General features: G+C 50.7%; 1 protein-coding gene across 4 annotated transcripts in view; it reads right to left on the bottom strand.

Annotated features, from left to right (window-relative positions):
* Positions 1-19,509, bottom strand: part of KIF1A (kinesin family member 1A) — a 223,114-nt gene that overhangs the window by 135,794 nt on the left and 67,811 nt on the right. For all 4 annotated transcript variants that reach the window (XM_084639637.1, XM_084639634.1, XM_084639635.1 and 1 more), the window contains exons 3-7: positions 7,364-7,440; positions 4,536-4,715; positions 2,412-2,477; positions 1,311-1,489; positions 104-215 (exon numbers count right to left, since the gene is read on the bottom strand). In XM_084639637.1, the coding sequence (XP_084495763.1) occupies positions 104-215; positions 1,311-1,489; positions 2,412-2,477; positions 4,536-4,715; positions 7,364-7,440 (614 nt within the window). The remainder of the gene's footprint in view (positions 1-103; positions 216-1,310; positions 1,490-2,411; positions 2,478-4,535; positions 4,716-7,363; positions 7,441-19,509) is intronic.

Below are 19,509 nucleotides of genomic sequence, written 5' to 3'. Positions count from 1 at the left end.
CCCTTTTAGCCCAACCGTCACGCCTTCTCTCCACCAGCAAGAGCACAGGAACTGGGGAAGTGCTGCCCTGCCCCACTAAAGGAACACCCCCCTTTGTGCTCACCTTCTCGGTGGTGACATCAGTTTCTGCATCGTGCCGTTTCTGGGTGAAGATGATGTTGAAGACAGCATGTGATCGGCTGCTGGTTTCGTTCATGTTTGTGGCAGCAACCGTCCTGTGGAGGGAAGAGGGCAGGGAGGCATGGAATCCTGCAGCACTATCTCAGAGTACACAGCTGATGACATCAGGCAGAGCTTGGTGACTCCGCAAGGCAGGACCGAGAAGAGCATGAGCAAGTGGAGATCATGCTGGACCACCTCTTAATGCCCAGCTTTGGTTTGGACGTCTCCGTCTCTAAGGGGCTCATGCAAAAGCCTGCTGCAGTCAATGAGGGTCTCCCCATTGAATTCAGCGGGCTCTTGGCCATGTCCCACACGCCCAGTCCCACCTCCACAGCTCCCTGGGGGCAAGACTCAGGATTGGTTCCATCACAGGGCAACATGAGGCTAGTGGACAGCAGTTAGGAGACAAGAAAAAAAAAACTGGGTCAGTGAGTGGGTGCTGCAGTATGGCTGCCATGGGTGAAAGTAAAATTTCTCTCTTACTGGTACGGGGGGCAGTTCTCCCCTGCCCCCCAAAGGAGTGGGGCCTTGGGCGGAAGGGACGGGGCTGAGGGCTCTCAGCATTCCCCAGACAGCCCGCCCACGCCGCCCGCGACTCCAACAGTGATTTTAAATTGCCGGCCCTGGGGTAGCTGCTCCTTTTGCCCCCCACATCGGCAGCTGGGGGGGGGGGTGGAGAAGGGACAGGGATGTTACAACACTGCTGTGGCAGCGCTTTAAGCAGGGTCCTTTTGCCATGGCAGCGCTTTAATGTCACTGCCCCCTTTGCGCCCCCCCATCCACGGCTTTCACGCGCTTCCAAGTCAGTGGTACGGGCTGGTACAGGCGGCTACTTTTTACCGGTACGTCGTACCAGCCCGTACCACCTTACTTTCACACCTGATGGCTGCTCTCTCTGACCCTGTCTGCTTTGTTCTCGTTGAGATACAGAGGCAAGAGCACAACGGGGCTCTCACCAGCAGCCCACCTAGCCAGCTTAGGAAAGAAGACGAGAGATTTCTGGGGCAATTGCGTCTAGGCCCTCCCAGCCAGAAGGCAGGGGCCTAGGATGTGGGGCACGGGCTGGGTGATGTAAAGCAGGGGATTCTCCGAACAGCACTGGGGTGGGGAGGGAAGGAAAGGCAACCAAGGCTGTGCCCCCCTCTCACCTGGCTTTATTCCCAGAGTCCATCAGGTCCTGGATGTCATTGTAGGAAGTGACGGCCAGCTTGGAGAGGTCCTCAACATAGGGACCCAGGAGGGGGTGCTCCCTTACTCTCAGGTTCCCCTTATTCTTGGGGTTCAGCAGGTCCCGCACACGCTCACAATATATCTCCATGTAGCTCACCTAGGGGACAAAGCGCACAAGGTCCGTGTCTGACAATGGGGGAAGGGGCTCCCATACCACACAGGACACAGACCCAGTTCTGTCACCCATCCTGACACACGCAGTGCCTTGCTCTAGGAGCCGCCCCATTCCAGGCAGTGATCGATTGATTTCAGTGGCTGTGTCAGTGTAAGTGAGGGCAGAGTCTGGCATAAGGGCCATGGGCAAACCCTGCCCTGCATGCAGCTAGCTTTCCACCGGCCCTGCACGCCACACCCACCAGTCTGCACAAGGGGCTATGGAAGAGCGAGTTACTTTGTTGACACACCAGAGTTGCTTAGTTAGCTAACCTGGATTCTAAATAGGTTTGTTACTGAATTACGCTGAACTGATATAAGGCACTTTTAAATCAGTTAAGATTGTCACCAATGTAATGATGTTAACTGCGACCCCATATAGTTAAAGGAGTGCCAGGGAAGGCAGGCCAGGCCTGGGTGAGGGTATGTATCCCAACAGTGATGTCAGATCCGGGGGTGGGCCTGGAACCAGATGACGGCAGGACTCTCCCATTGTCCCATCCTGAAGGCAGGTGCTGGAACCCAAGGGCTGCAGGCCAATGACTGCTGACCCATGAGAACAGCTGTAGTTCATTAGACCCCTCCCTGGACCCAGATGGGAGCAGGTGCAAAGGTACTAGGGCCTGTGAATGACAGAGCAAGGAAGGCAGGCCTCCTCAAGGGCTGGAGCCCGGAGCTGCAGATAGTATTACATGGGAGCTCCTCTTTGGTCAATAAAAAGCAGGGTAACTGACTCAGGGCAAGAGCAGGGCAGGCCCATGCAGCAGTGCTGGCAACGGCCCACCTTAACTTATCATCACTGTCTCCTCACTAGGCACTCTCCCCGGCAGAATGCCCCCCCGCTGTCAGCGGGAAGGGCTCCGTACCTCCACAGAATAGGACATGTTGTCATTCGTGGTGTCGTTGATTCGGGAGAAGAGGTCCTCGCACAGCTGCAGCAGACAAGGAGAGAAGGAGACATGGCTTCTTACATGCTCCATAATGCAGTCAGAGCCATGGGGGCGGGGGGCACCAGGGAAACAAGGATTCTTCCTTGTACTTCAGAAATGGCAGCAGCAGAAAGGCAGGCAGGCAGGCAGGAGGGGAGCCTGTTCTCTGTGTTCACTCACAACTATTCTGAGTGACTCTGAGCGACATGTAGAGTAAGTGGCACAGTCAAAGGCACTACCAGGACTGTGCATTTAAACTGCTTCAGCTCAGGGATGAATCAGACCTTCGTGGCCAGGTTAATGTGTGAGAGAACTCCCCTGCCTTGCATGGAGTCACAGCAGGGATCAGTCCGGCCAAAGCCGGCACTCGCTCACAGCCATTGGCTCTCGCAGGGCTGGACAGATGTATATAAGGACACAGTACAGTAACTCCTCGATTAACATTGTAGTTATGTTCCTGAAAAATGTGACTTTAAGCAAAACGATGTTAAGCGAATCCAATTTCCTCATAAGAATTAATGTAAATAGTGGGGGTTAGGTTCCAGGGAAATTTTTTTCACCAGATACACAGTGATGATGATTGTGAAGCTTGGTTGAGGTGGTGAAGTCAGATGGTGGGATATTTCCCAGGGAATGCCTTACTGCTAAATGATGAACTAGCAATCAGCTGAGCACTCAAGGGTTAACCCATTGTTGTTAATGTAGCCTCATACTCTACAAGGCAGCACGAATGGAGGGAGGGGAGACAGCATGGCAGACAGAGACAGAGACACACACCGTGTGTGAGAGAGATAGAGATGCGCATTGCCCCTTTAAGTATACTGACCCCACTCTAAGTACAGTGCCTTTTTAAGTAGATCAGCAAGTTGAGACAGAAGCTGCTGCCAGGAAGCTCCCCTCCATCCTGAGCCCTGTCGTGTCGTTCCCCCCCACTCTATGGAAATGAAGCAAGCGGAGTGCAGAAGCAGGGGGGAGAGGGACACCCTGACATTAGCCCCCCCTCTACTCCCACCCTGCACAACACGCAGGAGGCACCGGGGAGCAGCTCCAAGGCAGAGGGCAGGCAGGAGCAGCACATGGCAGTGCAGGGAGGACAGCTGAACTCCCAGCAATTGACAGCCTGCTGGGCAGCTACCACACAGGGAACTTAGGGGAACGGGGAACTAATGTGGGGCTGCTGGTACACCCTGGTTCCAAGCTCCCACCAGCTAGCTCCAACGGGCTGCTCTTCCTGCAAGCAGTGGACAAGGCAGGTGGCTGCCAAATGACTTTATAAGGGAGCATTGCACAATTTTAAACAAGCATGTTCTCTAATTGATCAGCAACGTAACAACGAAACAATGTTAACCAGGACGACTTTAACTGAGGAGTTACTGTATGACTCAGTCATTCAGCCCAAAAGTTTCCCAGCCACTCAGGCATCTCTGCTTAGAGCCTCCACCTGCCTCACCTCTAGGTTCTGTGGACTGATGCTTTTACTGCCCCCTTCCCATTCATGGCAGGTCTGGGATCTCCCTTGCTCTGCCCTGACCCTTTCCAGGAGCCCTAAAGGTGACTCCCCAGATGTTTGGTGGCCTCCAAGCAGCTCGTGCCCTCTGCATTGATTCCCATCCTGGGCTCCTTGCTTCACATCCCCTCCCATCTGTAACTTTCCAGCTGCCCTGAGCGGCAGAGAATCCAGGAGAACAGGAGCCATTCTTCCTCCCAGCCCTGCCCTTTGTCAAGTTCCAGGCAGCCAGTTCTGTGTCAGTTTCCCATCTAGTTGGTAGCTCCTGTGCTCGCTGGTGCCACAGCCATGTTCACTCCTCAGTCCTTGCTGCCATCACCCTGCCCTCTCCCGGCCAGTAACTGCTCCTTGTCTCCTTACTGGCACTCAGCAGCTATCAGTGCCCCACATGCAGGGGGCAACAGCCTTTCACACCATGAGAACCATTCATCCACCCTGCCCTCCACTCCCCAGCAGCCTCCTTCTCCTTCCCGCCCTGCCCCGCCCCAGCTATGGGTACTTTTTGTTCACAGCCAGCAGCGTGCTCTCCCCGGCATGGTGATAGCCTCTGTTACCTGCGGGATGATGCCTTGCTGATCCTTCTCCTGCCTCCCCATCATGGTGTAGGATTTGCCAGCACCTGTCTGCCCATAGGCAAAGATACAGACGTTATAGCCCTCGAAGGCATGCTGCAACATTTCCTCCCCGATGTCCTGGTACACCTGCTTCTGAGATGCATAATTGATGTCTTCGGGCTGCGGGGAGGAGAAACCAGAGACAGAGGTCAGAAGAGAGGGAAGGTGTGAAAGAGAAAGTGGAAGGAAAGAAAACAAGAAAAATGGGAAACATCTGGGCCTCATTTTCTCTCATTTGCACTGGTTTTACCTGGGTGCAATTCCATTCACCCCAAAGTTACTCCTGTCCCACCCTAGTGCAAGTCAGAGGAGAATCAGAGCGTACATTATTTTCTCATACTACTTGTTGCTGAGTCACTCATGTATCAAGACCAGACACACACTGGGGCATCCCTGGCAATGTTTCATCAACTGGGGAGGGAATCCTTTAACTTCCACGGTGTAGGGCCACCAAGGAAAACCTCTCAGCACCAGTCCCTTGCTGGCACTCCAATGCTGACACTGAGAGCTCTTGGCTTCCTGATCAAGGTACAAATAATGTGAATGGGGACGAAGGGGCTGTTCTGACGCTCTTAGGGAATTGCTGGACAAGACTCCACCTCCCTAAAATTGTGACACACCTGTCTGAGGATCTGAAAAGCTGCCCAGCTCTGGGCTACCTCAGAGAGGGAGCTGCCAGCAGGCATTCTCCACAAGAACCCCTAGACTTTCCCATTCAGACCTCTCTGGCTCTCAAAGAGCCTGGGCACAGTGCAAAGCCCCATCTTTTTGGGCAGTGTTATGGGGCATCCACCCCACACTGGCCAGTAATAGAGCCCTAGGGAGGCTGTGTGAAAAGCAGCTAACGGGAAAGTGGCTGTGAGGAGCAGCCAATTAGGGCCCAGCAGGCCCCTACAAAAAGAGCCTCAGGGCAGAGCAGGGCTCAGTAGCTCCCTGAAGCTTGAGGAGGGTGTCTGGAATAGGCTATAACCTAATAGTATCCTGGACAGAGCAGTGCAGGTAGGAACCCAGGGAGAAGAGAAGGAGCTCTGGCAGGCTGCTGAGGCTAGAAAGGTCTGTGGCCATGGGGAAGTGGCCCAAGGAAATGCAGCGATAGCAGAGGCAAAGGAATGCAGTAAGTGACTGAAGTTCAGAGGGTCCCTAGGCTGGGACCTGGAGCAGTGGGCCCGGGTCCCCCCTACCACTCACCACCGGGGAAGGGGCAGGACAATTGAGGAGCTAAACCTCCCCTGGAAGGGGGGAACATAGATAGTGACATGGCAAGAGGGCTGAGCCATGAAGTGGATGCTGTGGTTCCAGAGGAGTTGCAGGTGGACTGTGGAGAAGGAGTGACAGGGTGCAGAAGGCAGACAAGAGTGTTGGCCTTGAGCTCATCCCTAAAGTGACTGGGGGAGGCGCCAGTTTGGCAGCGAGTGACAGGCAGGCATTTGGGAAGGGGTAAGATTTGTATTTGGGAGTTTAAGGTGGGGGAAATGGAAATTGCACTGCTGAGGGAAGCTGCTGCTTGACTAGCTGTGTTGGGTTGGATTGCACTGGTACCTATGCCTTGGGTGCCTCGAGCCTTTTCTGAGTTAGATGATTGAAACTGAAATAGATTGTTAAATAAGGGACTTGGCTCCAGCTGATGGGTCCTGGTAAAAAGTTTTCTCAGAAATGCTATCTGGTTTCTATCTCCAGTACAACCCATGACAGCGACAAGGCTGGAAGGAGTGAACACATTTGAGGCTCTTTAGTGCCCACTGAGCACAGGGGACACAGAGGAGCCAGGAACACAGCTGGGCAAATAATTGACAACACCTAGTCAGATTTCACAGCTAGTTGTGTGTGAATCATCTGGAAGCAGACTGTTACTATGTCTCAGGTTGGTCTGTTATGTGGAATTACTGAAACACTTGACATGAATTACTTTCAACCTGTAGATTGTTTGGGAGCATTTTTGTTGCAAGTAATGAAAATTCAAGCTGGGATGGGTCACCTATATTCCTACTTCATGTTGTGATTGGTCACCGTGTTTCTGCTCTCTGAGTGGAGGAATGGAATGGATAGATGCCAATTTCCTGGAAGCAATGCTCCTAGACAGCCAATAAAAAATGAGCTTTCAGCCACTAGTGAATACCCTTGCCAGTGAACTCCTTGGCTAAAGCGATTGTGGAAAGCAGGTGCACAAAGGGCACAAACACAGCTGAAGAATAATTAGTGAATGTATTCATAGCACAGGACTTTTCACTGCATTCCCTTGGCCCCAGCTGTGTGGCTGGGCTACATTGTCATGGGATTACCACAGATCATTTTTCGTTTGTTTTTTGCTTAGATCAGCAGTTCTCGACCTTTTCCACCATGTGACCTGGGTCACAACAGAAAACAGTATCAGGATGTTGCTGCTACCCATAGTTCTGGGAACCTGCTCCCATCTAGCCATAATGAAAGGGCTTGTGTCCCTGCCCTTGGACCTGTTTGCAAACCCATGGCTTGGGTTCTTTCACAGTGGCTGGAAGGGGGAATGCATGAAAAGGGCGACCAGCTCTGGTGCGCCACCCAGTGGTTGATTTGGGACCAGATCAGCTGAGTCATCTCATAAGGAGGTGAACCCAAAAGCGTAATGGTCAAGCAGACTGCCCCCCTCTTCCACAGCTGGCAGCTCGTCTAGTCCTTATATCAAAACCTTTGGATCACTCCATCCCATCTAACCCCAGCTTTTTAACAAACTCCCCATTGCAAGAGGGCCTCAGGGCAGGGAAATCCACCTGGAACAGCAGGTTTCCACTTACCGTGGTATGAGACCAATAGGAATAGTCAAAGCTGAAGCTTTTGGGCATCTCTTTGGGCTGCTTTGGGTTAACGATGGCTAGAAAGAAACAGATAGATACAAACATGCTGTAGAACGAGCCGTCAGCATTTGGCCACCCTCATTAGCAATCAAACCTTCCTGAAGACACCTGCCATAAAGAACTGGAAATGAACAGCACAGCAGGTCACGGAGATGGATCTTGCTCACCTCTAGATCACTGGCTTACACCAGCATTGGAAGGCTGCTGCTGCCATCTGATGGCTGGGTGTGGTTAAAAGAGTTGATGGTCTCAGTCCAGTTCTCAGTGTCCACACGACAAAACTGCCATCAAATCCCTTGTTGGCACTCTCCGCAGAGGGGGCAGGCACTGAACGGGCATGGAAACTGGACCACCTTTCCCCCTACAGATGGTCTCTACTAGCAAGGAGTGAGATGCAGGGGAAAGGCAGGCAAATAGACAGCCCAGTCTTCATCCAACTAGACTACATTACATGCTTGCCTCTTTTCCAAGGTAGGCATTCAGAAGGGAGGCAATAGAGGCTGCTGAGTCACAAAGAGAAAATGCCTGGGTGTTCTTGGCTGTCTAGTTTGTTTCAAGTGCAATAAGACTAGGGCTGGGAAGAGCTGGGATTTATTTTGATAGTAGGGAAATAATGAGGTAATCATGTATAATCCAGTAATGGGGCATCATTTCAACCAGGAGTCCTGCTCAGGACAAGGTTTATTAATAGGTAATGGCTTCACTTAGCAAAGGCTTAGAAGGTGGTATCTGCATCTCCAGCAGGTATGGGATCTTTCCCTGAAGCTGTGGCTGAGAAGAGGGGGTGGGGACTGGCTAGAGCCAGACCTCCATAAGCAGTCTGATGCAACTCCCGTGCAGGATGTCCACACCCTGCCAGTTGGACCGGGGAAAGTACTGGCATATACTGGGCTGCAGATGCATGGAAATACAAATACTGCCTCCTGCTGTGAATTTCCAACAGGCAGCCCAGAAATGCCACAAAGAGCCCATGTAGCCTGGTCCCTCCAAATACGCCCAAACCCTTTATTCATCTTGTACTGCACAAAGGCCTGCAGATCACAGCAGCCACCTGGCTGACTAGAACTGCCTCCAGAGTCCGTAACAACTGCTTATGAGCTGGCCGGAGCTGTGGCTGCAGAGCAATGCAAACATCAGCTGCGCCACTGGTACTGGGCATGCTGCTGCAGAGCATTCCCTCCCACATGCCCCTGCCAGCCAATGGAGCAAGAAAACAACCCCATGGCTCCTGGGTGGGTGGGTGGAGCACTATGGTCGCAGCAGCATGGAGAAGTCTAAAGGACACTGGTGTGATCTGGGCTCCTCAGATGCCTACAGTGAAAGGATAGGAGCCCACCTTTAACCCTTTGCCATCAGCCACTACAGACTGAGCTTTGAGGCTGCCCTGCCCTTTCCTGCTGGAACCTCCGAGGCAGCAGTGAGAATTTTCCTCCAGGGCAGATTGGAAGAGGCCCTGGGGATTTTTCGCCTTCCTCTGTAGCATGGGCCACGGGTCACTTGCTGGAGGATTCTCTGCTCCTTGAAGTCTTTAAACCATGATTTGAGGACTTCAATAGCTCAGACATAGGTGAGAGGTTTTTCGCAGGAGTGGGTGGGTGAGATTCTGTGGCTTGCGTTGTGCAGGAGGTCGGACTAGATGATCATAATGGTCCCTTCTGACCTTAGTATCTTATGAATACCGCTCCCTGCTCTCAGCCCGGGGGGGAGCTGTTCACCCCAGACCTGGATGTGACCCCCAAGCTGTTAAACTTCATTAACCGATAGGAAAGTCAGAGTGGGGGATGTATCCATCACCAGGGACAGCCATGGAGCCAGCTCTGCTGAGTCATCTGTCTGCCAGGGACAGTAAATCACATACCATCCTCAATGTAAACCAGCCATCCTTCCCTGCACACCATGCAGTGGCCACGACTCATCACCTTCTCAGCCTTCCTGCCCGGTTCTGGCTTCCCACAGCCCAGTAACCTGTCCTACCCATCATGTGTGTCGCCAGTGCTATGATCACTCCTGCACATCACTTCGATGCAGCTAGCAGGGCGTCCCAGCTCCAGCAGCCGTAGGGGCCCCTTCCAGCTTCCAAACAACCAGCGAGGGGACCAAAGGACTATTGACACTTTCCTCCCTGGGACTGTCCCCATCGTGAACTGCAGGAAGGCACCGAAATCCAGGTCAGGCTGTTCACCTTCCTACCTTCACCTGGCATGCACCCCGAGGGAGTGGGCACTAACACAGTCCGTGCCAGATGCTGCTGCTTTACTCACACACGCTGTCCCGCTAACATCAGGCGACTACTCCAGACTACTCCAGGACTACTCAGACATTTCCATGGTTTGCATCACCATGGCATCCAAGCGCCTCCTGAGCCAGCACAAAGATCAAGGAATCGCTCTCCCCCACCCTGCCCCCAACAACAGGGGCTGGCCTTTATCTAATGATGCTGTGGCAATGCTGGTTGAAGTACGTGTTACAGATAGCTCCAAAGTCAGCATGATCCATGGCCATCCTGATCTCTCTGGGAAGTGAGCTTCATAGCCACATGGAGATTCCTGGCCTGCCCCTGAGAAAGGCCTGCTGTGTGTGCCCGTGGGATTTCCCTCTGGAGACTGGCAGGGCTATTGGCTGGACAGAGGGAGGCTGTCATGGAGGGTCATCATTACACAGGGTGGGGCAGTCCCCCAAGCCACTTTGCCCAGGGTCATGGAGGGCTCTCAAGAGGAGTTTGACTTGCTATTTAGTGGCAAACCATTGCAGAGAGGGTGGTGGAGTCCTTGAGCAAAGCCTGCGTCACTGAGTACACACGTGGCTGTGTTCCCAACTGGCTGCAGTTATTCTGAGGTCAGCCATTGCATACCTAGGCATGGAGGACCCCAGTCACCAGGCTCAAAAGGTGTGACTGCATGGATCACCAAGGCCAGCTCTGCATCTGGCAGGAGGAGGAGGCAGAAGTCTCCCTGTCAGCTGCAGCTAGGGTAGGTTGGATTTTGCCGCTGTGGCATCCAGAAGCAAAGATGAATCCAGGTGGATACCCAGGCCACAGACTGACTTAGTGGTTATGGGGGGAGCGGGGTGTTTAAAAGTGCTCCCCCCTCAGTCAGCCCACGCTTCGGCTTCAGCCACCTGCTGAGCTCAGGCAGACCCCTGGGCAATGGTGATGTCAGTGTCTGATGCAGGGGGGATGCCCTGCTGGCAGTTTAGTCCACGCTGACTCCCACTCTCCCCTAGGGGCTACCTAGAGAGGCTGAACTGGGCAGGGGAGAGGATGGATCGTCATGGGACTCCATAGCTGAGCTCTCCTACTGCCACCACTAGCAGGGCCCCGTGAGATTAACACAATTGTGTTGAACTGCAGGAAAAAAAGGAATCCACCTTCCCCTCCCCCCCCCCACGCCTGAAAAGGACTTTTCCATGGAAATCAGAAAATGCATCATTTCTTTTTCCATCCCCCCTCCCCACAACGTCTATTAGATATAAAGAATCACATGAGCTCGGAGAGACACGTCAGCAGCGAGCATGTGCGAAACGACCACAAGATCAGTTACTCAGCAAGTTCAGGTGACTTTCAAATGACCTCCCAGAAGAAGCCGCCAGCACAGAGTAGGAGATACAGGCAGCTTGTGTGCCAAAAGAATCAGAGGGGTTCAGCTGGCTTCATTGTTTTAGAGAGGGTTGGCTCATCGGATCACAGAGCAAAAGGACAGGGAGGAGAAGGAGGGTATGCATGCTACACAAAGAGCCACAAAGGAAAGCGGTGACGACAGCCCTGATAAAGACGGGGGGAATGGGCAATGCAGAGGAGGCTGGATTGTGCCCATGGCACCCCCAGGAGCATTGAAGGGGGAGCACAGGTGCTGCGCCGGAGTCCCAGGGGAATTGCAGGGAGTCGTTCCTAGCCAGAGCACAGACCTAGCAGCTGCCCCAGGTTGTTGCAGAGGCGGGAAGAGGGACACCTCTGCACAGTCACCTTGCTCCAGTTCAGCCAGCCAGCACCCCACAAGCAACAGGCCTGTGTTCCAGACACACTGCAGCTAACTCCTTGATCAGAACACCTCCTTGCACCCTGCTCCCCAATTCTTGAGCTCCAGCAACAGCCTGCCCCATGGCAAACCACCACAAAGGTGACACCACACTGAAAACCCACTGGCTAATGCCAACAGTGTATCTGTCCTTCACCCACTCGCCATCGCCCTTGGGATCCAATAATCACTGAGATCATTCCAAAGTGCCCCGTATTTAGACCACTAGCTATTCAGTTTGGGTGGCCATGTCCCCTGCACACGGAAGACAGGCAGCTAGCAGCACATCCTGTGGTGCCCATATTCTTGACCTTGTGCCTCACCTCCTGCCTGGTCTCTAGCAGTGAAATCACACAGCACACTATTAGTCTGATCTGGAGAAGCACTCAATGCCCAGGACTCCCACTGACTTCACACATTAACCAAGACAAGTGTAATTTTAAGCCCTGTTCTGGGATGTGTATCTGACACCCAACAGGGGTTGTGCATGTTGAGTGCTTCCAGGATCAGACTTTAGGCTGGGATTTTCAAAGAAGATATTCACAGGGAGTTAGGTGACCAATTCCCATGGATCTGCACACCTAACTACCTTAGCCTCCTTTGTAAATCAAGCCCAATGTCTACAGGCTGGCAGTGCCTACTATTACTTATCCAGGTGTCAGTATCATAGAAGATTAGGGTTGGAAGAGACCTCAGGAGGCCATCTAGTCCAACCCACTGCTCAACCCCAACTAAATCATCCCAGCCAGGGCTTTGTCAAGCCAGGCCCTAAAAACCTCTAAGGATGGAGATTCCACCACTTTCCTAGGTAACCCATTCTAGAGCTTTACCACCCTCCTAGTGAAATAGTTTTTCCTAATATCCAACCTCCACCTCCACCACTGCAACTTGAGACCATTGCTCCTTGTTCTGTCATCTGCCACCACTGGGAACAGCCAAGCTCCATCCTCTTTGGAATCCCCCCCACCCTTCAGATAGTTAAAAGCTGCTATCAAATCCCCCCTCACTCCTCTCTTCTGCAGACTAAATAACCCCAGTTCTCTCAGCCTCTCCTCATAAGTCATGTGCCCCAGCCCCCTAATCATTTTTGTTGCTCTCCACTGAACTCTTTCCAATTTGCCCCATACTTTCTGTAGTGGGGGGCCCAAAACTGGATGCAAAACTGGACTCCAGATGTGGCCTCACAAGTGCCCAATAGAGGGGAATAGAGGGGACTTCCCTTGATCTGCTGGCAATGCTCCTACTAATGCAGCCCAACATGCCGTTAGCCTTCTTGGCAACAAGAGCACATTGTTGACTCATCTCCAGCTTCTCGTCCACTATAATCCCCAGGTTCTTTTCTGCAGAACTGACACTTAGCCAGTCGGTCCCCAGCCTGTAGCAGTGCCTGGGATTCTTTCGTTCTGAGTGCAGGACTCTGCACTTGTCCTTGTTCAACCTCATCAGATTTCTTTTAAACCAATCCTCCAATTTGTTTAGGTCTGTCAAGGTTCCTTCCCCACTCTGAACTCTAGGGTACAGATGTGGGGACCTGCATGAAAACCTCCTAAGCTTACTTTTACTAGCTTAGGTTAAAACTTCCCCAAGGTACAAACTATTTTACCTGTTGCCCTTGGACTTTCGCTGCCACCACCAAACGTCTAACCGGGTTTATTATTGGGAAAGAGCCATCTGGAAACATCTTACCCCCCAAAATCCTCCCCAAAACCTTGCATCCCACTTCCTGGGGAAGGTCTGATAAAAATCCTCACCAATTTGGTAAGTGACCGCAGACCCAAAACCTTGGATCTTAAGAACAATGAAAAAACATTCAGTTTCTTAAAAGAAAAATTTTAATAGAAGTAAAAAGAATCACCTCTGTAAGATCAGGATGGTAAATACCTTACAGGGTAATTAGATTCAAAACATAGAGAATCCCTCTAGACAAAACCTTAAGTTACAAAAAGATACAAAGACAGGAATATCCATTCTATTCAGCACAGCTTATTTTCTCAGCCATTTAAACCAACAGAATCCAACGCATACCTAGCTAGATTATTTACTAAATTCTAAGACTCCATTCCTGTTCTGTCCCCGGCAAAAGCATCACACAGACAGAGAGAGAGGCTTTGTTTTTCCCGCCCCCCAGCTTTTGAAAGTATCTTGTCTCCTCATTGGTCATTTTGGTCAGGTGCCAGAGAGGTTATCCTAGCTTCTTAACCCTTTACAGGTGAAAGGATTTTTCCTCTGGCCAGGAGAGATTTTAAAGGTGTTTACCCTTCCCTTTATATTTATGACAAGGTCACTCTGGACCCTATCCCTACCCTGCAGCATGTCCACCTCTCCCCCCAGCTTAGTGTCATCCGCAAACTTGCTGAGGATGCAATCCATCCCATCATCCAGATCATTAATGAAGATGTTGAACAAAAGCAGTCCCAGGACAGATCGCTAGGGTACTCCGCTTGATATTCCAATCCATAGTACTTTAACTTGCTGGCAAGAATACTGTGGGAGTCCGTAGCAAATGTTTTGTTAAAGTCAAATATATCACATCCACCACTTTCCCCATATTCACAGGGCCAGTTATCTCATCCTAGAAGGCAATCAGGTTGATCAGGCATCACTTGCCCTTGGTGAATCCATGTTGATTGTTCCTGATCACCTTCCTCTCCTCCAAGTGCTTCAAAATTGATTTCTTGAGGACCTGCTCCACGAGTTCATGTGTTCATCTATTTTAGCCAGCAGGCATTGGGCCAATTCGCCCTACTGAAAACCTTAAACTTCCACCAGGCCAAAGTACATCTGTGATCTGCTACATAAAATCGCTATTGCAAATGAACACCTACATTCCTTTCATTGCTCCAGAGTAGAAAGACGTGGTCTGTCTTCACCCAGACTGTTCGGGAAACTAATGTTGCCTGTAACAATGTGCTCTTCAAATGGAAGAGGGAAAGAAAACTAAAAGACTCTTTCACTTGATTGTTCTACCTGGGGTCTAAATGATTGATGAAGGCTTCCCATAAAGAACTGCAGTTGCTAGGGAACCAACCTGGGAACAGCAAGCTGCTGAGTGTGCCCTTCAGAGCACAGGTAATAAGAGCAAGGTACTAACCAGACAGGATGGAAACCAGAGGAACAGAGGTGCCATCTTTCAAAGGGGAAAGGAGGAAGGTGCAAACATGTTGCTGAGGCACCAGGGTGAGGCATCTGATTGTTTTCCTTCCCCCATTTTCTATGAATCGCATTGAAACCAATGCTTATAAAGGGTTAAACTATGCACACCTACCCACCCCCACTCTCACTGGTGAGCTCTCACTCAGTGTGACCGCCACTCACATCAAAGGGAGTAAGGGTCACATGTTCTAGCCCCAAGGCTCCTCCTCAGTTTCTTTGCCCATATTTAACTCACACAAAATCTCCATGCAATCCCTGGATGACATCCTAACCTGTAGTTCTATATCTGTGCCCTCTCTTCCCTTGTCTGGCAGATCCATGCCCGCTCTCCAGATAGGTGCGCTGTCCTACCCACCTCTCACTCCAATACTAGTCCATGGGGCTATTTCACTTTTCCAAAATACTTTTCACTCTCTCTGCTCTCTTTATAAACCCTATTCCGTGATATCTTTGAGCTACAATGTATCTTAATTAAAACTATCTTTAGATAGGTTTTTTCCACAAAAAGCATTTTATCAAAAAATCCAATTTAAATTAAAAAAAAATCTGATCTTTTTGATTTTTTTAAAAAAAAATATTGATTTTTATCCACCCTGGAGGTAACCAACCCCCGGGTGGGTGTTGAACAGACATCACCAACCATTGTCCAGCAGAGGTGTTACAATTCAATGACTCACTCACAGGAGACACACCTGGGTATTGCTTCACCTTGGGACTCAGCAATGCCCACCAGACAGGCCTGGACTTGTGTTCTCCAAGCACATGGACTAAGGGTATGTCAGGGTTCCCTCCCCACTCTGAACTCTAGGGTACAGATGTGGGGACCCGCATGAAAGACCCACTAAGCTTATTTCTACCAGCTTAGGGTAAAACTTCCCCAAGGCACAAACTCTTTGCCCTTGGAGGGTATGCTACCACCACCAAGTGATTTAACAAAGAATCAGGGAAAGAACCACTTGGAGTTCCTATTCCCCCAAAATATCCCCCCAAGCCCTTACACCCCATTTCCTGGGGAGGCTTGAGAATAATAGCTTAACCAATTGGTTACAAAGTGATCACAGACCCAAAGCCCTGGGTCTTAGGACAATAGAGAACTCAATCAGGCTCTTAAAAGAAACAGAACTTTATTAGAAAGAAAAAAGGTAAAAGAAGCACCTCTGTACAATTAGAAGGGAAGCTAATCTCACAGGGCAATCAGATTTAAAACACAGTGGATTTCTCTCTGGGCAAAAACTTTAAAGTTACAAAAAGAAAACCAGGAATATACCTTCCTCTCAGCACAGAGAAAATCACAAGCCAAAACAAAAGTGAACTAATGCATTTCCTTGTTAGTACTTACTAATGCTAATGGAGTTGGATTGCTTGCTTTCTTGATCTCTCTCCGGTAAGCACACAGAACAGACAGACAAAACCTCCCCCCTCCCACGATTTGAAAGTATCTTGTCCCCTTATTGGTCCTTTTGGTCAGGTGCCAGCCAGGTTACCTGAGCTTCTTAACCCTTTACAGGTAAAAGGATTTTGTGCCTCTGGCCAGGAGAGATTTTATAGTACTGTATACAGGAAGGTTGTTATCCTTCCCTTTATATTTATGACAGGGTATAAAACAGAACACAGTGGCCCCATGCTTGGCCTTTTCTCCTTCCCCCACCTATGCTGCAGGCAACAAGTATACTCTGAAGACTCCAACAGAGGATACTGGCCCAGGTTTCAAGGGTGAAACCTATGTACTACGAACTGCAATATCCAGTGGGGTGAGAAAAAGTCCAGTTAAGTCAATGGAAAGGCTCCAATGGGCTTAGACAATAGGGACTTGATCCAATGTCTATGAATGACTGTTCTCTGAAAGCTGCCATCTCTCCAGCCATTCTGTCCCTAAAGCAGCAACGGACTGAATCCCCAGGACACAGTTTCATGTGACTCCTTTAACCTCCTTGCTGCCTGAGCCAGGATTCACCTTGGGCTTACCGACTTCATTAGCTTTATCAGTGGAAGTCACAGATCCACTAGCACCAGTAGCATACACAGTCTAAAAGGGGCAGAAAGAGAGAGGATATCCATGGAGACAGAGTTATGGAATCAGATGAGCCTGTAGGATTCATAAGAGGGGAGCACAGAGTTAGAAAAAACCCTCCAATTTATTATGTCCCCAGAAATGTCATCCAAGAGTCTCAGCTGTGTTGCTGTAAGAGCTGCCAGCTTTCACTGATTTAAGCAGAGAGAGACAGCAGATTTGATGCATGCAGCTACTAATTACCAACAATTCAGTGCTGCATGCAGATGATGCCCAGCACAGACTCCTGCAGGGCTCTTTCCAGCCAGACCTGTGAGCAAGCAATAGAGACCAGAGGGGGAGGAGCACCCCCTTCGCTTTGGTGGCACCCTTTCCAGTCCTTCTTCAGAGATCAGTCCCCACAGGGGCTCTGCAAAAAGAAAGTCAGAATGCAGTGTTTCTGGCCCCTCTGCTTCCTTGCCCTGCTGTGAAAAGAAGCAGTACAAAATTGGTCAAATCTGCTTCCTTGGGCTTTCCGAGGAGGGGGATTTTTCAGGTGCTCAAAATCACTTCTAAATCTTATTTTGGGGTGGTCTTGGGCTGAGGGTCCTCCAGGTTTAGGGTGACAGTATGTCCCTGAAAGCTGCAAATGTCCCTGTATCTCTGGTGGCTTTGTAAAAACTAGTAGTTTGTCCTGGCTTCTGCAACCCTCTGCAGAATGGCCACCAGCCAGTGACAGCAGGCTGGCATTCACCTCAAAGACTGCCTCCCAACTGGCCTGGAATACGCTGCCACCCTGCCCTTCTTCCCCAAGGCCTCCAAGTGTGTCCTCAAGCTGGCCAGTCAAATCCAGATGGAGGTCAGAGGCTCCCTGTGACTCTGAGGCCTGGTCTACACTAAGAGTTGACGTCGAATTTTGCAGCCTTAAATCGATTTAACCCTGCACCTGTCCGCACAACAAAGCCCTTTTTTTCAACTTAAAGGACTCTTAAAATCAGTTTCTTTACTCCACCCCTGACAAGGGGTTTAGTGCTGAAATCGGCCTTGCCGGGTCGAATTTGGGGTAGTGTGGATGGAATTCAACGGTATTGGCCTCTGGGAGCTATCCCAGAGTGCTCCATTGTGACCGCTCTGGACAGCACTCTCAACTCAGATGCACTGGCCAGGTAGACAGGAAAAGGCCCGCGAACTTTTGAATCTCATTTTCTGTTTGGCCAGTGTGGCAAGCTGCAGGTGAGTGCAGAGCTCATCAGCAGAGGTGACCGTGCAGAGTCCCAGCATGGACTGAACAGGAGGTACGGGATCTGATCGCTGTATGGGGAGAGGAATCCATGCTATCAGAACTCTGTTCCAGTTTTTGAAATGCCAAAACATTTGTTAAAATCTCCCAGGGCATGAAGGACAGAGCCAATAACAGGGACCCGAAGCAGTGCAGTGTGAAACTTAAGGAGCTGAGGCAAGCCTACCAGAAAACCAGAGAGGCAAACGGCCGCTCCAGGTCAGAGCCTCAAACATGCCGCTTCTATGATGAGCTGCATGCCATTTTAGGGGGTTCGGCCACCACTACCCCAACCCTGTGCTTTGACTCCGTCAATGGAGTGGGAGGCAACACGGAAGCAGGTTTTGGGGACGAGGAAGATAGCTCACAGCAAGCAAGTGGAGAAACCAGATTTCCCGACAGCCAGGAACTGTTTCTCACCCTGGTCCTGGAGCCAGTACCCCCTGAACCCACCCAAGGCTGCCTCCTGGACCCGCCAGGCAGAGAAGGGACCTCTGGTGAGTGTACCTTTTTAAATAGTATACATGGTTTAAAAGCAAGCGTGTTTAATTATTAATTTGCCCTGGCATTCGCGGCCAGTACAGCTACTGGAAAAGTCTGTTAATGTGTCTGGGGATGCAGCGGAAATCCTCAAGGGACATCTCCATAAAGCTCTCCTGGATGTACTCCCAAAGCCTTTGCAAAAGGTTTCTGGGGAGGGCAGCCTTATTCCGTCCACCGTGGTAGGACATTTTACCATGCCAGGCCAGTGGCATGTAGTCAGGAATCATTGCAGAACAAAGCATTGCAGCGTACGTTTGCTGGTGTTCAAATAACATCCGTTCTTTATCTCTCTGTGTTATCCTCACGAGAGTAATATCATTCATGGTCACCTGGTTGAAATAGGGTGCTTTTCTTAAGGGGACACTCCGAGGTGCCTGTTCCTGCTGGGCTGTTTGCCTGTGGCTGAACAGAAATGTTCCCCGCTGTTAGCCACGGGGAGGAGTTAGCCATGCGGTGGGAGGAGGCAAAATGTGATCTGTAACAAAAGCACATGTGCTATGTATGTAATGTTAAAAGCAAGGTTTACCGTGAAAGAGTGTACCCATTGTTCTATAAAATGTGTCTTTTTAAATACCACTGTACCCTTTTTTTTTTCCTCCACCAGCTGCATGTGTTTCAAGGATCACAGGATCTTCTCCTTCCAAGAGGCTAGCGAAGATTAGAAGGCAAAAAAAACACAGTCGCGATGAAATGTTCTCTGACCTCATGCTGTCCTCCCACACTGACAGAACACAGATGAATGCGGGGAGGCAGACAATGTCAGAGTGCAGAAAAGCACAACATGAATGCGAGGAGAGGTGGCGGGCTGAAGAGAGTAAGTGGTGGGCTGAAGAGAGGGCTGAAGATGATAGGTGGCGGCAAAGTAATGACAGGAGGCAGGATTCAATGCTGAGGCTGCTGGAGTTTCAAACTAATATGCTCCAGCGTATGGTTGAGCTGCAGGAAAGGCAGCTGGAGCACAGACCACCGCTACAGCCCCTGTGTAACCAACCGCCCTCCTCCCCAAGTTTCATAGCCTCCTCACCCAGACGCCCAAGAATGCGGTGGGGGGCCCTCCAGCCACTCCACCCCAGAGGATTGCCCAAGCAACAGAAGGCTGGCATTCAAT

The sequence above is a fragment of the Lepidochelys olivacea genome (genome assembly GCF_965140295.1).
Source record: "Lepidochelys olivacea isolate rLepOli2 genome assembly, chromosome: 9".
Classification (NCBI taxonomy): domain Eukaryota; kingdom Metazoa; phylum Chordata; order Testudines; family Cheloniidae; genus Lepidochelys; species Lepidochelys olivacea.
This window is presented reverse-complemented; position numbering and strand designations above follow the sequence as displayed.